Here is a 14,268-nt window from a genome sequence, read left to right on the forward strand (position 1 = left end):
AGCTGCTATGGCAGTGAGGAGAGTACAGCACCAACTAAAGCACTGAATTACCTTTCGAACGTTATAAACAGTGACAGTTATTATAGATTGTTTGCTGTGCCCTTTATAAGCAATATGTTTGATCACATGTACTCACGAATAAATTCTATCAACAGCAAAGTGAAAAGAAATGCAATTTGACAAGCACTTTCCCTTCGAGCAAAGGGTAACAAATTGCTAAACCAATTCCGCTGGAGCTAACTTGACTAAGTGGTCATGTTGTTTCTCTCAGTGTGACTTCAATTGATATAAACAGACACATTTTCAAACCAGGTGCTACAAAGCCGTACGTGCCCAGCGCCCTCCCAAGAATGTTTGTTGTTGTTTTTTTTTCCCCAGTGTGCACTTGATACTGTACCCAACATTTGTGGGGTTGGATCTGACATTACATCACGGCTTGCTTTTACTCACACTGCGGGACAAAAGCTGTTCAGGTGCAGTGTGTAGCTCCTTCGAGTCTCAGTGGGAGGTAAAGCCTGAGGCAGGCTGCCGGTGAGGAGCCTGTTCACATCCACAGCTTCCACCACTGGGCTGCCTCTCCGCATTTCAGCCACTCGCTTTCCTGCTGCTAAAAAATGCATCTGAGTGAGCAGCTGCAGCCCTAGAATAGGTAAAATATGAATGACAGCCTACAGTAAACATCCACTCTTGACACAAACACTCTTCTCAACCCACAGGCGAACTGGTCAGGCAAGCGGTGAATGAGCGCTAAAGGGAAAAGAAGTGATTAATGAACCTGACGTCACTGCACGGGCAGACAAATTACATAAGGATATAACATGTAGGACACGTCTAAAATTGGCCGCTGGTTGTTATTCACTCTGAGAACAAGTGTTAAATAAACTGGGTCACATTAGCATGCACTTTGCACTCTCGCTGATTTGATGACCTCAAAGCTTTCCACAGTTTAATTAATTCCAAGGGACAAAACATCACAACAACCTCTCAGTGTACATCATAATAGAATCTTTTATTTAATATTTTGATGAAACAGGGCCTGCAGTAGGCCAGAACATATACACAAAACTGCCCATAGTGCATCCAGTCCACACTCCCCTCAGTCCCCTCCCCTCCTCTCTGCTCTTCTCTTCCTGTGCTGCACTCAGAGGCAAGCCACGGCTATGGAGGTGAGGATGGACAGACCAATAACTGTGTAGCCGGTGCGGTAGACCTCTGGGATTTTGAAGCCTTTGCCGATGTCCCACCACTGATTTAAATTATAATAGAAGTCAAACAGAGAAGAGAGAGAAGAAAGGTAAGCGTCAGGATTCACCATCAGCATGCAAATCCTACAAAATGCAGTAAATGTTTTTTTTTTTAGGAAATCAGCAAAAACTGAAACAACTAAATGGACAGGACACCATTTCAACAAACCCATTTAGACCTGCGGCTGCATAAAACACATCCTCTAAAATCAAGGATGCAAGAACTTTGATTTTTGTCAATATCCAATATTAAAAATGCAGTTCAGACCTAAACCTCTGGGTATTAGAGTTCAAGGATGAACAAGAAAATTAACTTCAGTCTCTAGCACAGTGGTTGTCAAACTTATTTTGTCCAAGGCACACCAAAGATCAAGCCAAAACCTCAACTTCAAGATATTCATTAACACAAAACAGCCACTTCAATACATGTTACTGTGTCTTTAATAAGGATGCATGATTAGGGAAAATAATCTAATTGCAATTAATTTTTCCCAACATTTTTCAACAAAACAAGAAATGATTCATTCTATATTATAACCAACACAATATTAGATTAAACTAGGGCAACACATGTTTTATTAAAAACATCAAATTGTAAAGATTTTTACTCAATTTGCACATTTGATATGAACTGTTATATCACAGGGCATGATATATTTTTTTATATAATTCTCATATTTAATAAGAAAAACACACAAACATGAAGAAAATTGTTTTTTTTGGTACACTATTCTAAAAATATGGCACTAGAATGACTGTATGACATGTAATGCATAATGTTTGTGCTGCAAAATGTTCTAAACTGGTATTTTGACCAGAAATATTGCACCTCCTGCAATTTGAAAATTGCAGCAGACCATATTGCCATTTAATCTAATTTGCAATTTATTTCCCAGCCCTAATCTTTAGGGTTTTTGCCTATGTTCCATATGTCAGTGTGTTACGGATTCACTTTAACCAACACCGAAATGGTTCAGATGTGAAACTTCAGTCCTCATTACAGATTTTAAGTTTAAGGAAGGAAGGTGAACAAAAACAGCTATTTTAGCTGATGTTGGTCCAGGATAAAACTCCACAAACTTATTTGGATACGGATAGTTTTTACAGCTGATATATGCAAATATTGACAGTCAATATAGGTCTATATTAATAGCAGATAAAAGCTGACTTTGACAGCCAATATGGGCTAATATTTTCAGCCCTTTTAGGTCAATATTTACAGTTAATATATGACTATATATAGCTGTATTTTTGCACCAGTCATATGACAAAGGGACACTGCATCATAGAGCCCTCAAGTGTCTGATGCAGCATCGTTCTTGGTAAATTAATAGTTTTTCTTCGTATGTAAAACACTGTCGCTCCTCCTTGCTCAAGTTGTCAGTCATTGTTTGACTCACTGCCCAAGTTATAAAAACTTTTAAACTCCCATCCAGCTTCCACACCTTTCTTTATGTCGCAGTGTATCGTTAGTGTGTCATTTAACTAGTGATTTTATCCAAAACGCACAGATGTTGCATCAGTGTTTTTTTTTTTTTTTTAAGAGTAGAACCATGCCAGCGTCTCATCCTGTTTTAAAGGTATACACATGCAAACGCTGCATCTAGTCTAAATGGGTTAGAAAAGAGTACATAGACACAACTCCAAACATGCTTGAGGCAATAAAAAAACAAAATGATGTAAAATAATTCTGACAGATGAAAAACAATGTTTTTCTCTTACCAAGTGGCGGATGCCGTTGTAGGTGTGGTAAGACACAGGGAAGGCGATGCCAAACTTGGCCAACCCAATGAGATAGGGGCCGATGGACAGAGAGTGAATCAAGTCCAGGTAGTATGGGTAGCTTCCCGGTAATACCAATGCTGCCAAGGCGAAGGCTGAGATAGCTAAACAGAGACAGAAGTAGAGAGACCAGAGGGGGCTGTTATTCTAGATTCATGCCTTTTCTAGAGAAACACAAAAAGGTGATGAATGCAACATTTCAAGGCCAAACATGCTGCCACTTGTCTCCTTGGATTAGTCACCAAACTTCCAGCAGGCGTTTGTTTTTAAAAGATCTGAATGGCTCAGCTTTAAGAAGACTATTTTCCCTGCTGTCTGAAAAATGAAAGCAAAACAATGGGTCTATCAAGCAGACCAGTCGCTGGTCTGCCTTTTACAATGAGCTGCACTGAATGGTTCAGTCTAGCTTCCATTTCTGCTCTGTCTGGATGATTAAAAGACCTAATGGTGGAAGAAACTCAACTTTATTTCTTTGTGGAAATACACAGAGTGTGGATCGATGTAAACACAAAGGGAAGGCTGCATAAAAACAAACAAGAAATTACATTTCCTGCAAATATAAAAGGAAATCCTTCAGAACCAAACATCGTACTACATCTGAATTTTAATGAAATACATAAAAACACATTGGAAGTAGCAGCAGGACATCCAAACATTACAATCAAAGTTTGATTGATCAATTTGGTGTAAGATTAACTCTCTGCATGTGATCATTTCACTATAGTGTCCCTGTGCGTGAGCCACAAAGTTAATTTCAGACTCTGATGAAGAACATGTGATGTTAGGAGACATCATGTGTTATTGTATTTAAACTGGCACATAAAGATGCTGACCTTTATTGAACCCATTAACATATAAACAATTTCAGCTCCCACTTTCCAACATGGTACATCAAGGTCAACAGTGCTAATGTTCAGTGTAGCACAAGGTAAATGGGTCCACGCTGTTAGCGGCCCAGTGTTAGAGTTGATTTTCCCATGCAAAGGCTTGAATTGTATTGAACAACTTCGGTTTTGTAATGCCAGTAAATGCTCTTAGCAGCAATCAATACCAACGGATTAAAATGCCCTGAAGAGATTTTCAGGGTCAATCAAATGCTGACAGTGGCAGCAGAATAGCTTCACCTCCATGTCAGAAGAATAACAAGGAAGACTCACGGATGCATCATTGTTACCTTTTAATGGGATAATTCAGGAATTCAAAGGATAAAACCGACTAAAAAGGAGACTATTGATGGCCAAATCTACAACTTCACTGTGATTATGAGGAGGGATGCACTGATGCCAACACAATGCCAGATTAGGGCTAGGCAAGATGTACAGTGCTTAACAAACAACAAGAAGATGAAACTGGAAATTAAGCTCTTTCCTTCAGTCTTTTTTTCCATATTAACAATGAAAAAACACATAATTTACACTGTCTTGGGGTTTCTGCTTTTGCACAGGGGCATTGTGAGCAGCCAGCAGGGCGGTGAGCTGTCCAGCATGTCATTCTTTACACGATACGAATGAATCAGCACAGAGTACGACGTGTTGCTATGGATACACAGACACCAAGCAAGGTACCGATATGTAGTTGAGTGTATTAAATCACATATAAATCTGTACATCTTTACGCTTTATGCCTCTTCCTGCCTTTGGTTCACAAGTTGGTCCGCTTTGCTTTCACACCTCAAACGAACAGCACCAGCAGTTTTGTTAGCGGTCTCCATGTTGTCTCTCTGTTGTTGTGGTGAGAGGGGGTGGGTCATTGAGTTTCGTGAAATTTCGGAGGGGGAGCGAGGCGGGGAAGGACAAAGAGCAACACAGAGTCAAGAGAAGTAGGCAAAATGGCGACTCCTGTTTAAGTATTTTAACATAAAACTAATTATATCGATGTAACGATATTTTCCCCTGTCTCATTGTTTAAACAGGCAGACGAAGTTTCAGGTATGTCTGCAGTAGGGTGCTATTTTAACATCAATAACCAGCCAACTGCAAACTATACATCACCAAACAGTCAAGAGAAGGGGTGAGGAACATCTGACAACATTTTGTTTTGCCTGTTCTTACTGTTTCAAAAAGCGTGGAAAACATCAATGCTTGGTGCACAGTCTAGCACTAAACATCCCTTTTTTTCAGACAACCTGGGCTTTAAGAATATGTCTGCTGCAGTAATGCCACTGGAATTTAAAAAAGTCAAGGTAATAACAAGACAAAAGACAAAAAAACATGGAAATTTAACTCAGACTTTTATGTGTGACACACAACAAACAATAAAGACTAGGACTTTGTTTGCTCAAACCTGTTCTTTCAACTGAAAAATGGAGGAGTAGTGTGTGGTGTCTGTCTGTGGCTACCCTGAGCTATACATCACAACATGCCTGTTCTACCAACATAGGAATAAAAAAGAAGCTCGCTTGGAGGAAAGTAAACGTGGAGGTTGGATTGCCCGGTAAATTGTGAAAGCATTTGTCTGTCATTTGAATTTCACAAAGCTATCTGTTGGTTTTGGGCTTTTGGAAGCACACTCAAACATGGCTAAGCTCTATGTAGTCGAGCTCAGCTGTGTTTACTAACAACTGATTGAAATGCCACATGTGGGAAAAGGAAGCCCCTCCCCTCACATGTCTGGTACTCCTGCATATGCGAGTGGAGCAAGATATTCGTGGAAATTTTAAAAATTAAGCAAGTAAACTCCCTGTATTTGCACGTTCAGATATGCATACATAGGCAATCGTTTGTGTCCGGTGTGAACACAACATAAAAGCTACAAATACATGGAGAGTGTCATCACAATGGCACAATACTGGGCTGCAAGAGGAAAAAAGTAAGAGGCCACAAATTATAGTTCAAAAGTAATCTAACTTTGTGTAACCTGTGTCTCTTCTTGTCTTTTTCTACGTTGGTCTCACAGGGTTACGTATTTATTTGTATTTATTTAAGTATTTATTTGTACTTGGTATCAGTAGGTACCCAAATTTATGTACTTAGTTTGAAGAAAAGTGGCATAAATGCGTCCCTAGTTACAAGAAAAGCAAAATGTAATTTAGTGTTACCTCCACTGAGCCCCAGTCCAGTTCCTCTGTGTGTGACGGACATCATCATTGGGACAGACCACCTGAGGTACACACAAACAAAATATTCATTATACTGCCAAATTCACAGTAAAAACATACTCAAAACCACATTTTGCAAACCTGTTTACCACTTACCTCTTGTTTTTAACCTTTTCCCCACTTATCATCCTCTTAAGTCTCACTAACTCCTCCCTCTTTCCCCCTTACCTATTTACCCCATGTTGCAAACTTATTTACCAATGCCTCCCCTCTTATTCAACTCTATTCCCCAATTTATTCCTCCCGTATCCAACCACAAGTCAACACATTATGCCTTCACTGCCTGTAACATCTCGTCTTTTGAAACCGTTTTGTTTCTGCTAAGGCCATCATGGGCAAGTTGCATCACCATAACATAATACAGGGAGAAAAATGTTCTGTTATTTTTCAGCTTCAGGCTGCAGTGACACATCAAAGAGGTTGGGACTCACAAAGCGAATGAGAAAAGAAGGAAACCTAGGGAGAAATTATGCTGCACACACGGCATTAAAATGTTTTCTTTACTGCAGGATTTAGGACTCTAACAAGTGCCTTACATGGAAGTCACTGGTAATGGTGGCATTATCTGCAATTTATGAAATAAGAGGACTGATATTGCACTTTCTGATAATTGACTTAAAAAGTTAAATTATTTCAACTTAGAGTTCGATCTTTGATTATACTGAGAGGAATTTAGAAAACCCTTGTATAGGGCATGCTTCCTTTCCACATCTTAGTTTCCAGTAGGGGTGTAAGCTAGATTTTAAAACTACTGATGATCACAATGTGTGTATCATGTGTATTAGGGTGCTTTCACATTATCATTATGTACTGTATACTTGCAGGTGTACACAGTTTGGTACAGAAGGCGGCGGTATGCGTGTAGCCAAAGCCACCCATAAGGTTGACCTTGGGGATAAAGGGGAGAGCTTTCCGGGACACGGCCAAATTAGGGACCCATGGAGGTCCTGGTTTAATGTAAAGTAAAGCTGTGATAACCATAGTTTTTTTGTTTTTTTTACTGAATAATAATCACTCTTATCAAAGCAACATATAATTTATCAATTTATGCCAAAGTATATCGCCTTCTTCAAAATGTTAACCCCTTTTCTTAAAACAGACAAAAATGTGTTTGAAGTGGCAAAAATATCTGAAGTAAAAGAAAGGCAGACAGTTGCAAAAATGGCTTAAAATTGTAAAAACAGGCTGACAAGTCATAAAATGGGGTTAAAAGTAGCAAAAATGAGCAGAACAAAGAGAGAAATACAGTTAAGATCTGCGAAAATTGGCATAAAAGCTTTGAAAAGGGATTTAAAGTGGCAAAAATAAAAAGGTTAACAGAGGTAAAATGGGTTGAAAAAGGGGTGGAAATGGTTCAAAATGTGCAAAAACGGTCAGAAAATTTGTTTAAAACGGGTAAAAGGGGTTTAGATTGGCAAACACTGGTTAACACGGGCAAAAAGGGTCAAAACTGGCAAAAACTGCTGAAAAATGTTAAAAAAGGGACTAAAATGTGGCAAAAAGGCTTTAATGCAGCACAATTGACAGAAAAGTGGTGAAATGGGATTGAAAGGGGCAAAAAATGGGTTTAAACAGACAAAGGAGGGTTTAAATTGTCAAAAAATGATCAACAGAGACAATAATGTGTCAAAAATGGCAAGATCCTCAGAGAAATGAGAGAAAAGGGGTAAAAAATGGTAAGAAAAAAGTGATTACACTGGTTTAAATGGGGCAAAAATGTGTACGCTGCTTTCCACATTATCAAGCAAATGACATTTTTCTCTTATTTTCCTAAATATTAATGCAAATGACAGAGTATTTTTCAAGTCATCAGCCGTTAGAGCATAATTCAAATGTTTTGAACAAACTTCATTATGACAACATTATTTTCTTTAACTAAAAACCTCAAAATGCACTTTTCCACATGTTCCACATTATTAAGCAGGCCACAGGTTTCAAGCAATATGGAGAAAGAAAAAGGATCTCTCTGCTGCCAAAAAGTGTCAAATAGTGTAATGCCTTGGACAACGAATGAAAACATTTGATATTTCATGAAAAATTAATCGTGATCATCATACTGTGAAGTAATTTGTGGCTGATTCAGAGCACAGATGGGTTCCTGCAGATAAGGCATAATGAGGAAGGTTTCTGACAGACAATTTCATCAGATTAAGAGAGCAGATGCTAAAATGCCATTACAAAGCAGAAAACAGGTATTTGAAGCTGCTGGTGCCTCTGGAGTCCCACCAACCTCAAGGTGTAGGATCCTCCAGAGGCTTGCAGTCGTGCATAAACATACTATTCGGCCGCCTGATCCAATGCTCACATCAGAAACGGTTGCAGTGGGCCCAGAAATACATGAAGACTCATTTTCAAACAGTCTTGTTGACTGGTGAGTGCCGTGCAACCCTGGATGGTCCAGATGGAGGAGTAGTGGATGGTTGGTGGATGGCCACCATGTCCCAAACAAGGCTGTGACATCAGGAGGGAGGAGGGTGGAGTCATGTTTTGGGCCGGATTCATGAGGAGAGAGCTGGTAGGCCTCTTTAGGGTCCCTGAAGGCGTGAAAATGACCTCTGCAAAGTACATAGAGTTTCTGACTGACCACTTTCTTCCATGGTAAAAAAAAAAAAAAAAAGAACAAGAAGAAGAGCAGTCCCTTCTGTAGCAAAATTTTCTTCATGCATGACAATGCACCATCTCATGCTGCAAAGAATCCCTCTGTGTCATTGGCTTCTATGGGCATAAAAGGAGAGAAACTCATGGTGTAGCCCCCCATCCTCTTCTGACCTCAACCCTGTTGAGAACCTTTGGAGCATCCTCAAGCTAAAGATCTATGAGGGTGGGAGGAAGTTCACATCAAAACAGCAGCTCTGGGAGGATATTCTGACATCCTGCAAAGAAATTCAAGCAGAAACTCTCCAAAAACTCACAAGTTCAATGGATGCATGAATAGTGAAGGTGATCACAAAGAAGGGCTCCTATGTTAACATGGACCTTGGCCTGTTGAGATGTTTTTGATTAGATAGCTTTTGATTTAAGTAAATAAGACCTCCTAATGCTGCAAATTCAAAAAAATGACCATTTTCAGTTATTCACAACTTATAAAATGTTTTAAAAATCTGTCTGCTTAATAATGTGGAACAGTGCATTTTGAGGTTTTGATTTTTAAAAAAATAATGGTTATCATTATGAAGTTTGTTCAAAAACATTTGAATAATGCTCCAACGGCTGATGACTTGAAAAATACTCTGACTGTCATTTGCATTAATATTTAGGAAAATAAGAGAAAAATGTCATTTGCTTAATAATGTGGAAAGCTGTGTATAAAGAGGCAAACTGGGTATAAAGAGCACACAATTAATGTAAAGTGGCAAATAAAAGTGGCAAAAATGGGTAACAAAGGTGGTGAAAAGAGGTTAAAAAGTAGCACAAACACGTACGTAACTTCAACAACAGAACCCAATAATAGTTTCAAACACTTTTTCAGTTTAATAAGCTTAATAAAGTAGCAGTGAGCCAGGATAGCTAGCATCAATGCTACTGATCCAACACACAAACTGTACATTGATATCAGGGCCCATTCTCTGGGTTTCTCAGGGGCAGCGCTGTGTGAGGCCGGTTTTCAAATCCACCACGAAAAGACAAGAAGCAACTAACTGCTCAACTGATGCAACTCTCTTCCCATTTTGAGGCTTCACATCTCATGCATACCATACCAGAATCCAATTCAATGGTGCTTGAGACCACCTGTCTAAGGGGACTTGGTCCTAGTATTATCGTGCAGCATATTTGACCAAACACACTGACCAATCACAATCAGACTTTAAGCTCAAGTGTACTCCCATTTGTGCTCAAAATGTGAAAGCACCACTAATCACACCACAGGATACACAATGTCAAGCTAAATACATGTAAATTGCCCTTTTCATCCAAATGCATAAAGACAAACAATACACTAGGTTTTACTTCCCATGTCCTATCTTTAAGAGCTGTTAGTCTCATATGAGAAAATCAACCTTAATCAGAGCAGAATGACCTGGTCCTTGTGCAGTCAGAGTCTGTCATCTGTCAGTTGACATACACAAGATGCTGTTACTGACACACACCATCTCAAATGGACACTCAAAGTGTTTTCCTCTGTCCTGCAGCATGTCATAGCGCTGGTTAACACTGTGGCTACATGTACAGACTTTATGAAGAGTGGAAGTGCACCTTAATGTTTCCTATTATTTAACATGGATGGAGCACAAATCAGTTTGATATGGCATGAGTCACAGGCAAAACAACAAACCTTTCCTTTAAAAACTCATGGGACTAGTCATACATATAAGGCAAACTATTGCATATTTTAAAGAAAATACTCATAACACCACATACACATGAAACCACAAATAAATCCACAATGTCAGTTTTTTTAACTGTTATGCAGGACTTAAATTAATTCTTTCTTTGAATTGTTTTCAACAGAATACACAGGCAGCATGTTATATTAAATGTGACGTATAGCTCATACCTGTAAATGGTGATATGAGGAGACACGGGTCTGTTTAGTCTGGCATTTTTGGTCCAAAACTTGTTCATCTCCTCCTTAGCCGTGGTTCCCATTGGAGCAGCACTGTGACAGAGAGGAGAATGATTTTGAGCACATTCATTAACAGAGAACATGTTGCAGTACCTTTGTTTTAGTGCAGTTCCCCATAACTTATTTTTATATCAGTATATAAAGTAAACAACAGCGCTCTCTGTACTGTATCGCTCAAAGCCACAAAGACACACAACACAACTCACTGTCTGTAGAGGACACTGTAGGTTGGTCGGGAGATGCAGACACCCTGACGGGCCACCGTCCTAAAGGCAAGAAAGAAGTGTTAAAAATAATAAAATAGAGCAGTAAAGTAAGACACTTAAACATGTTTATGATATATGTTTGAGATCTGGTGTATTTATGGATCATTTTAGAAACAAGGCTGTTCAACATATTAATATTAGATAAGAACTTTATAAACCTCAAAGGAAATATGAGAAATATCTAAATATAAAATATATCATACATAATTACAAATAAACAGAAGTATGAAAATGAAAACAATAACTGAAGTAAGACTGTATTGGCATTGCTGACAGTAATACTGGCAGTTAAGAGACACAACTAGGATGAGTTTAAGTGAAGTTAAAGCTCTTTCTAAAAAAAATGTAATGATGACATTTAAAACTGGTGTTATTATTAATAATATGCTTTGTGCAAAAGTATGATGAAGCTTTTACTTTGTCACAGACCAGCAGTATATTTTTCCTAATACACCTATCCAATATCCAGTTTTTTTAGTCCTTTAGATAGGTGTGAATATTTTAGGAAAGTCCATTTAGTAATAGGTTTGTAATCATAATTTTAAGCTCTGACAAGAAACATATAAAAATCAAATAGTAGCACCTGTCCTAAAACACAGACTAAACTCCAGTGGGCCACCCAGGTATATTTACAGTCACCCAAATATATTTTCTGAACTTAATTCTCTTCTTGTTTTGTAAAAGAAAACCATTACCATTACCAAAAAGTCAATCAAAATCTTATTTGTTATTCAAACATTTTTTTCTGCAGTAGTATGCTGCCAATATCATCCTGTACTCCTGCACACTAAGATGGGGGTTGTAATACACTTTCTTATCAACATTAAGTCTTCATCCAAGCAGCTACCCTGCTGTCATTATGAAGTGGAAAATTTCAAGAGAAAAGATATGTTGTCTGAGTATCTTTATACAACACACTGCTAAATATTACCCCCAAAAAACAACAAAATAACTCAGGTAGGATTACCCTCCCTGTGTCCCGTTATGATCAATACATGACTGAACAATCTTCGTTTGCTCTCCCATTACGTATTGAGCACCTGTGCATATCAGCAGCTGATCAGATGGCAAGAAAGAGGAGGATCAAATGATGTGAGCTTAGCAAGGTATTTATTAGGCGTATATGAACATTTCTGCCAGTAATTTCAACTGATACAGGGGCTGTAGATATTGCCCTGTATCGCATGTAAATACTATAAATGTCAGCTTATGTATGAAGAAGTATGTGATGCTTTCTGAGGGACCAACAGAACTATGTCAACAGAGCTGAAGTTAATTCCTTTATTCACCCTTAAACATGAAAGTGAGGTAAGTTTGACGTCTAAAGACAATCATATCTGCATAAATATCTGCATTGTTTACAAAAAAAATGGATTATTATTTTTTCTGTATTTCAATCTTCACAATGTCATAAATGTTTTGTTTTCAATTCTCTAAAGACCTCTGAAATCCTCCTGTATAATACAGGAGGATTTCAAAGGTGCCTTCTAGATAAATTTGCCTTACTTCTTATTTAACTTTATAACTGTAGTGCTAAACTCACACTGAAAGCCTTCCCTCTTTTGCTCTTTCCTCAAACTGACCATACTGTCACGACACTTTAATACTACAGAACTCCTCAATGCTAGAGCATTCCGTTTAGAAAGTAGTACCAATAGCTTAACAGTCTATTTAACAGTTATAAGCTGTTATTATACAGTACAACGGCCATATGTGGGCTAAATAAAGCCAATAAAACCCTCTCGTTATTAATACTCATCTAAACCAAAGTCCACGCCTGCTAGTATCTTTGAAGTAACCGATAAACAGCTAGCGTTAGCCCTGTAGCTAATGTCAGCTAGCTCTGTCGTAGCATGTTTACGTTAAATACGAGCGATAAAGAAAGGTAAAGGGTTACATTAGAAAGTATTATACCTACCTCTGACGTTTCTATCATATACATATATTTGCTTGACATGATACATCAAAAAAAACGGCTAGCAAAGCGTTTACCAAAAGAGAAAAATAAACAGCAGAGATGTACTGACCTTAAGAGCAGCGCCATGTTTGATGAACACTGAGCGGAAATGACGTCACCGGATGTTATTAAATGGTACCGTTATCTCAAACCTGAAGAGTCGACGCGTCCTTCAAGGTTATTAGAAGAAGGTCAGCCACGGTCACAGGGAGGTGAAGACGTTTGTTATTCTGTCATTGCAAACCTTTTCTGTAGCCTAGTTTATGAGATTCTTGGCCATCACGTCATATTAATCCACATTTTAATACATGTAAGCCCACAAATTAATTTGTTGTTGTCTTCATTCTGGCTCTACCAGGCAGGAAATAGTTAGAAATAATGATAATAATAATAATACATTTTATGCTTTTAAAAGAGCGCATTAGAAATGCATTACAAAGCACAATAACCCAATAAATAGAAACAATAAGACAGAAAAAACAGAACTATTGAAAACACTGGCACTTTTTTTCAGTTTCAGAATAAGCTTTTACTTCAATCTTCAGTTTAATTTATTTTTCTTAAGTTGAGAACAACTTGTAAATATCAAAAAGCAATGGGTGTCATCGAAAACTACAGGTGCATCTAAAAAATGAATATCATGTGAAAGTTAATTTTCTTTCCCCATGATATTATACATTCTTGATTCATCTCATACAAGTAAAATGTTTCAAGTCTTTTTTTGTTTTAATCTTGATGATTATGGCTTAGCCTACAGCTCATGAAGATCAACAAATCCACTTTCTCAAAATATCAGAATATTTTGTTAAAGTCCAATTTGTAAAGGTTTCCTGAGCCTTCATTTAATCACTCTGGTTCAGTTCACACAACCACAATCATGGGGAAGACTGCTGACCTGACAGTTGTTTAGAGGACAATCACTGACACCCTTCACAATCAGGGTGAGCCACAGAAGGTTATGCTGAAAGGGCAGGCTGTTCCCACAGGCTGTATGACAACATATTCATGGAAAGATACTGGAAAGGAAAAGTGTGATAATGCCAACAAGGATGAGCTCAGCCTTCAGAGGAGTGTCAAACGAAGCAGATTAAAGAAGTTAGGGGAGCTTCACAAGGAGTAATTGGATCAAGAGCCACCACACACAGATGGGTCTAGGAAATGGGCTACAAGTGTCATGTTCCTATGTCGAGCCACTCCTGATCCCCAGACAATATTAAAAGCTTCTCATCTGTGCCAAGTAGAACAAGAACTGCATCATTGCTCAGTGGTCAGCAGTCCTGTTTTCAATTGAACCTAACTTTTGCTTTCAATTGGAAACCAAGGTCCAGATTCTGAAGGAAGATCAGAAAGGCACAGAG

The 14,268-nt window shown here is 38.3% G+C and overlaps 1 protein-coding gene across 1 annotated transcript; it reads right to left on the reverse strand.

The window, feature by feature from the left end:
- Positions 1-988: 988 nt before the first annotated feature.
- sdhc (succinate dehydrogenase complex, subunit C, integral membrane protein) lies at positions 989-13,038 on the reverse strand. The gene is made up of 6 exons (XM_041803807.1): positions 12,981-13,038; positions 10,894-10,953; positions 10,619-10,720; positions 6,064-6,125; positions 2,967-3,130; positions 989-1,246 (listed from the first exon to the last, which is right to left on the reverse strand). The coding sequence occupies exons 1-6, from the start codon at positions 12,995-12,997 to the stop codon at positions 1,142-1,144; spliced, it is 510 nt and encodes a 169-aa protein (XP_041659741.1). The 5' UTR covers positions 12,998-13,038; the 3' UTR covers positions 989-1,141.
- Between the last annotated feature and the right edge of the window lie 1,230 nt (positions 13,039-14,268).

Source organism: Cheilinus undulatus, linkage group 13 (genome assembly GCF_018320785.1).
Source record: "Cheilinus undulatus linkage group 13, ASM1832078v1, whole genome shotgun sequence".
Taxonomy (NCBI): Eukaryota; Metazoa; Chordata; class Actinopteri; order Labriformes; family Labridae; genus Cheilinus; species Cheilinus undulatus.

What these genes read in the sequence shown, in the direction of transcription:
- sdhc (XM_041803807.1), bottom strand. An exon ending in TGGACTGGGGCTCAGTGGAG is followed by an intron (nt 3,131 to 6,063) that starts GTAACACTAAAT and finishes GTCTCTGTTTAG; the next exon opens with CTATCTCAGCCTTCGCCTTG. An exon ending in ACAACGGCATCCGCCACTTG is followed by an intron (nt 1,247 to 2,966) that starts GTAAGAGAAAAA and finishes AATTTAAATCAG; the next exon opens with TGGTGGGACATCGGCAAAGG.